The 6,992-nt window shown below is 43.9% G+C and overlaps 1 protein-coding gene across 1 annotated transcript in view; it reads left to right on the plus strand.

Moving 5' to 3' along the window:
• The first annotated feature begins 244 nt into the window (after positions 1–244).
• parp12b (poly (ADP-ribose) polymerase family, member 12b) overlaps positions 245–6,992 on the plus strand; it is a 10,235-nt gene continuing 3,487 nt past the window's right edge. The window contains exons 1-6 of the mRNA XM_030355055.1: positions 245–723; positions 1,216–1,351; positions 2,755–3,043; positions 3,609–3,785; positions 6,060–6,173; positions 6,415–6,541. Of these exons, the coding sequence (XP_030210915.1) occupies positions 389–723; positions 1,216–1,351; positions 2,755–3,043; positions 3,609–3,785; positions 6,060–6,173; positions 6,415–6,541 (1,178 nt within the window). The 5' untranslated portion in view covers positions 245–388. The remainder of the gene's footprint in view (positions 724–1,215; positions 1,352–2,754; positions 3,044–3,608; positions 3,786–6,059; positions 6,174–6,414; positions 6,542–6,992) is intronic.

Here is a 6,992-nt window from a genome sequence, read left to right on the forward strand (position 1 = left end):
CGTAAAGAAGCTAGGGTGACCAGATGTCTCGCTGTGAGCGGGACAGTCACGCATTTCCAAAACTACTTTTTATGCGTCCCGCTAATTGAGACGTTGTCCCTTAGCCTATTTTTTAAATGCGTGTTTGATAATCTGTCATCAAATAGCTGCGTGCGGAGACAGCAGTGAGCTGTCATCAGGGACAATGCGAGACAAAAAAATAAATGTGTTCATCGTTGTTGTATATACCCATCACAAAGGAACTTGTGGTGAACCACCTACGTCACCACGTTGTGGTGGGACAACAACACGCCTCCATCCAATTTTCTTTGAGCGTAGGTATCGGTCGTTGTTGTAGAGGAGAGAGAGACTGTAGGTATAGTTCTGCCTGCTATGTTTAGGTGTCAAGATGTCGAGTTATGAAGTTCTTCGTGATGGAATTATTCACCATGCCACCAGTGTGCTTTGTAGCAACAAGGGGTCCATGGCTTCCTCGCAGTTGTACGAGCAGATCATGAAGAGCTTTGATGTGACCCAAGGCGACTTTTGGTTCATCATGAAGTGCGCTCGTTTTGAGGTGAAGCGTACCGGGGTGGACGATGACTCCGTGGTCGTGGCTAAAACCTCTCTACGTTTGTGCAAAGAATATTGGAAAGGGACTTGTTACGAGGAAAAGTGTGAGGAATTGCATATTTGCAAATATTATGTTTATGGGAATTGCAGATTCGGGAAAAATGAGTTCCGGTAAGTTTATCGTTTCCTTATTGACGAATCGAAACTTAAAGCTCAATGAACTTGACTAGAAATGTAGGCGGCTAGTTTAAATGCCATACTATATAAAGTACGTTCTTTCATTAGTTCTATTACATATTCTACCATGATATGTACTTTAAAATAGATAGATAAATAAAAACACATATTGACGGAGGAAGAATGATTGTAAGCCTGCTTGCCTGAGGTTTTGTGTTGGTTGTTATAACATCATGCTGTGTCCTAAAGCCGACGAACCAGATGAGAAATAATATAATAAAAACACTTCATGACCATGTTAAAACAACAATAATGTGTCTTTACTAAAAATATTACTATATCCAACACGAATCTAATTATTTATTAATTCATCTCGTCTTGTCGTTTAGGCTATTTACATATGATTGAGGCTATTTCACTTTTCTCGCCAGGAAATGCGTGTTCCAGACAGTGTCTTTACATCTATCCATCTGTCGTCCCTTCCAGAAAACCGTGCAAGCACTCCCACGACCTACGGTGCCCACACAACCAGTCGCTCCTTCGAGACTGCACCCTGCAGGACCTCCCCGAAGAGGACCTCTTCCTCCTGCTTATGCAGAACGACCCGAGCCTGCTGCCAGAGGTGAGAGGCGCTAGAGCGGACGGCCAATCAGCCATGGTGAACTCCATTTACCTCAACACCCAAAAAAGGGTTGTCACAAAGCTTGCATATGTGCATCTGGACCAAACTAGTTCTAGCTAAGTTTCGTTTTCCAGCAAAGTCCTTTGGTTTCTGTTCCTGGATCAGCTTTTGTGTTTCTATTGGCGTGGTTCACTGACCGCCCAGCCTATTTGTAAAGATATGAACGCGTCATTACTTGGATTAATCATGACGCATCCGCAATGTGTCCAGTGGTGGTGGTGGTGAACCAAAGATGTTATTAAACAAAACAGTGTAGACGCGGCAAACGAATTATGTTGAACCACTGAAAGACGCGACGTCTGGAGTTTGGATGAAGACAAGATGGGGGAACTGAAGTAAGAAATAATAAAAAAAAAAAAAAAGAAAAAAAATCAAAAGAAGGGGAAAAAGGAGAATAAGTTACCAGAAGTATGTGATCCATTTCTTGCAAGGTAAAGTATACCATATCAGCGTGTCAGAGGGAATTATTCATCCATTGATCTACAGTTATGGGGCCCGCCTCGACTTGTTTTTCAACAACTAGGCCTATATATTTACCACATTTAGGGTTGGGATTAAATGGCCACTTCGCAGTAGTCTATGGCCAAAACTCCATCTCATTCAATCCTAATGTTTTTGTTTTTTAAAGAAATAAAACTCTCAAACGCTTCCTCTAAAAATGAATAATATGGAGATGAACTAGCCACTCCTACGGAAAGACGACAAAACGTTTTCTCTCTTTATTTAACGAGAATCCCTGACTATTTTCCCCAATTACTCAAAAAGATGACCGGTGTTTTTGCATCCGACCATAACCAGGCCGATAGAGGAACTACATGTTTGGTCTCTTAAGCATGGGCTTCAGAAACATGCTCCTTTCCACCTTTTAACCTCTAACCTCTAACCTGTAAATAAGGCCTGAACTTATGGTTTGTTCCAGATGCCTCGACAAGGCAAAACATGGCCTCAACAAAGATGTCTGCGCCCTTAAAGAGATTTATTTTCTTTGTATTTGTACCACCTTGGCCATTTTAATGTCGATTTTGAATGCTCTTACACACTTGATTACATTACATTGCTACTTTTTTCCGGTCACTAATATATACATTGCACGGTTTTGCTGTGCGTGCAATACAATGTAAACTTGTGTTGTTTGTTTGTCGAGCTGGTTTGCTAAAGAGGCTAATGTAGCTAACAGTAAGCAATGACTAGCCAATGACATGATGCAATCACAAAGACGAACGGGAACGCTACAAGTGCTACGAGACAGGAAATTACGTCACAAGTGCAACTCAGACGGCTGGTGTCTGAGCGCATCTTGGAACACACCAAAAGCCCCCCGTTGTGCGTGTGACATCACCCAGGTGTGCGTCCACTACAACCGCGGCGGAGTGCCGGACGGGGCGTGCACCTTCAGGGACAGCTGCACCAAGCTGCACCTGTGCCTGCACCACACCCAGGGCCGCTGCCGCTTCGGCGAGCGGTGCCAGCGGCTGCACGCGGTAGACCACCGGGGTCTGAAGCTGCTGCAGGAGAGGGGCCTGCGCGCCGGTGACTTCATCCGAGACCTGCCCGGCATCTACCAGAACCGCCACCACCTCCTAGCCGCCGCCGCCGCGCAGCAAGCTAGCGGGGGGGGTAGCGGCCCCCAAGGTGAGCAGCTGGTGAATGCTTGAAGGGTGGCACTGGCGGGAGAGTCCATACCGCGGAGGTCAGGGTGGGACTTTCTGTGGGTGGTGGGGTTTGACTCCCTGCCCAAGCTTTACCCGTTCTCCCGAGTGGTGGTAAGTGTCTGAAATGTAAATCTGAATACAAGGAGAAAGGAGAATCCGCAGAAGGAGAGCGCATCCAGACACACCAAAATGGTGTCAGTTTCAGGAGGAGTATATTTAGACCTCTACATGCTCTGACTCTCTCAACACTGTTCCTGGCGTTGTCCTTCTTTTGTGGAGATAAATTAGCCAACAGTGGCATGAAGCACACACCATGTCTCACTTAATTGAGACACAGAGTATTTGCTGTATTCATTTTCATATTAACACTGCCTAGTAGTACGCACAATATATTTTTGTTTTGTGGCAGTGAAGGGGGTACTGAGCTGAAAGAAATTCTTAGAGGGAGTACACTTGTAGAAAGAGTTTAAGAACCACTGATCTAGAGGCTGGCCACCAGAACTCTCCTATTTATCATGACTACACGACCATCTCCTTCTTCCCAGCCCCAACCCAAGAGACTCTGCGCCAGCCTGAAGAGTTCAACGCCATTCGGGAGAAACGTAAAGCGGCTAAGATCCGCTACAGATCATCTCATCCAGCTCGCTCCAAGATGGCGGTAGATGGCCCTTCCTGCTCATTAACCAACCCAGCTGATTCCCAACCTTTCAGTGTTTCCCCACGTAAGTCTCTACATCAGTAATAGACTGCATCTATGTAGTCTAAGAAACCGGCATCCTAATACGTTATTCCCATGTGCCGGAGGGCTAAACTGTCTGTGGTTGTGAAAGTTAGAAATACAATCTCTTATCAACCCTGAGAATAATATTACATTTACATTTGGGGCATTTAGAAGACGCTTTTATCCAAAGCGTTTACAATAAGTACATTTATCAGAAGAAAGAGAAACAATATATCGCTGTCGGTACAGTAAGGATGTTCATAGAACCAAGTGCCAAGCACTAACAATAACGTTAGTTAACGCCTTCCCCGTAGGCTATGCAACAAAGCTAGCTAGGATATAAGATATCTAATAATAATATTATTATAACTAGTACAACAATATCTATTCAACAAGGGACAAAAAGTGATGCATTGTCTCCCAATGTTGTACCGTTATGCAGAACTAGTGTAGGTTAGAGCTTGTCTCTCTATTTCAGTGTTTTGGGCGTATGGTGATGCCACATACTGTAAGACACCAGCAACTCAAAGACTTGGGGAGGGTTATATGATGTTCAGCTGGAATATACTTTTGCCAGAGCGAGCGGCCAATATAAGCAACGGGGAGATATCGCAGCCATTCTGCTTACACAGAGGCTTTGTTCTTGTTTGTTTACTCGTGATATTTACTTAATTTATGCATTTAACCATGCAAATCTTAGTCAAATAGGAGTACATCCAGATTTTAATCGGTTAAAATGCACGACACAACCGTGGCGGTTCTACACAGGGGCCCGTGCCCCTGTAGACATGTCCCGGGCCCCCCCTGTGGCCCCCCCTGTGCTGAGCAAGTAAAACCATTATGATTTGACTGATTGTACGGAAGTAATGCAACGCAACGTTCTACACGGGTAAATAAGAGGGGTGCACCCAAACACCGAGGTGCTGCTGCTCGGGGAACGAGAGCAACTACTCTTGGAGAAAGGAGCCACGATCTCTCCTGTTGAAAAAAACGATTTCATTTCGTAGGTGACTTGTTGTTCTTGCCCATAACCGTGTGACTGTAGTTCCTCACACTGATGATGAAATTAAGTTTGTAAATGTCTGGTCTCGATTTATTTAGAAACTTCAAAATCATATCTAAGGAAACTCATCGAAGCAGAGGCGAGTATCCAAATGTCAGTATCCTTGCTAGGTCTAGGCTACACAATGTTGGGGTGTTAACCACGTATTTTCCTCCGTTTTGGCTGTTACATTGGGAAATACATTTGAGTAAAGAGTAGAAGGCTATCTGCCCGTGTAAAGTAGGGAGGGATGGTTACACAACGAAATGTAATGCATGTTTTTTTTGTTTTTTTCTTTCTTTTTCTAGCAGCTATCATGAAATAAGGAATTTTTCGAAATTTTTTCCGTTTTCGAATTTTTCGAAAATGGAAGAACACAGTTTATCCACACTGAAACTGTTAAAAAAAATACATATTAGATAGATAGATAGATAGATAGATAGATAGATAGATAGATAGATAGATAGATAGATAGATAGATAGATAGATAGATAGATAGATATTGAGATATTGAGATATATAGATAGATAGATAGATATTGAGATATAGATAGGCCAATATAGATTTACAAAATAATATAGATATTGCAACATAAAGTGTATGAGACAAAGTACTAAACAGCCACCTATACAGTATACTTCAACTTTAAACATGGAAAGGTTTAAGGTCATTTCAGTTCTTGCTTCTGTAACACGAGAGCAAACGACATACCAACTATAACATGCGGAGGGAAATAGAAATAAATAGGAAATGGCACATTGTTTTGCACTTTTTTGTACCCTGGAGTTTTTTTTCACATTGACCCACTGTATTTGTACCCTGTACTGTATTTTTTATTTTTCATTTTTTATGGCTACCTCTCTTGCACGCTTGCACAAAACAAATGTTTAGATGATTTTGATGATTTAGGGGCATAAGCCCCATCAATTTAAGATACTTTGACAGAAAAATACGGACTGGTAAAGTAATAAACTCTTGTACGAATTAAATGTTTGACTTTAAAGTTAAACAAAGTTCTATTATAATTCTATATATTTTTCATTCCTGGTGCCCTGTCTTAACTGGACACTACATTATCTACTTTGAGAAACACAGGATTCTGCCACCAATAACGTATCTCTTTCTTTCTTTCTTTCTTTCTTTCTTTCTTTCTTTCTTTCTTTCTTTCTTTCTTTCTTTCTCGCTCTCTCACTCTCCCTCTCCCTCTCTCTGTGTTTTCTATTGGTCCATTAGTTGGTATTTCTGATCTGAGACATCAGCTGAGTTCGCCCGTCATTCAGACAGATCTGAGGACTTCCAAAGTCAACATCTGTCTCCACTTCCTCCGCAGAAGATGCCAATTTGAAGGTGAGCTTCCGCAAAACTGCCGTCTTGGTAACGCAACTTCACATTCGTTGTCATTTCTGCAATTCCCTTGCAAAACCACTAGATGGCGACACGCATCCAATTAAAGAAGACACAATGGACGTTCAGAAGCGTGATCCTTACTACTCATTTAAAATTGACCAAATAAGAAAGTGAACAGGGGAAATAGACTGCGTTGTATTCCCCCCCCCCCCCCCCCCCCCCCCCCCCCCCCCCCCCCCAGACCAGTGCATTCTCGTGCACTTCAACATGCCCTATAAGTGGGAGGTGTGGAAGGGCGGAGCCTGGTGTGACCTGAGGCACATGGAGGAGATTGAGTTGGCCTACTGCGACCCTGAAGCCAGGAAAAGGTCAGAGTTCACTCCTGAACGGTCTGACCTCTCTCTCTCGCTGTCTGAATGTCTCTCTCAGTCTCTCTGTCGGTCAGTCAGACAGTCAGTCAGTCAGTCAGTCAGTCAGTTCTCTCTCAGTCTCTCTCTCCCGGTCCTGATTCTGGTGTGGTGGTTCTGATTCTGGTGTGGTGGTTGTGATTCTGGTGTGGTGGTCCCGGTTCTGTTTCTGGTGTGGTGGTCCCGGCTCTGGTTCTGGTGTGGTGGTCCCGGTTCTGATCCTGGTGTGGTGGTCCTGGTTCTGATCCTGGTGTGGTGGTCCCGGTTCTGATCCTGGTGTGGTGGTCCCGGCTCTGATTCTGATGTGGTGGTCCCGGCTTTGATTCTGGTGTGGTGGTCCTGGTTCTGATCCTGGTGTGGTGGTCCTGGTCCTGATTCTGGTGTGGTGGTCCTGATTCTTGTGTTGTGGTCC

This window comes from Gadus morhua, chromosome 4, assembly GCF_902167405.1.
Source record: "Gadus morhua chromosome 4, gadMor3.0, whole genome shotgun sequence".
NCBI classification, from domain to species: Eukaryota; Metazoa; Chordata; class Actinopteri; order Gadiformes; family Gadidae; genus Gadus; species Gadus morhua.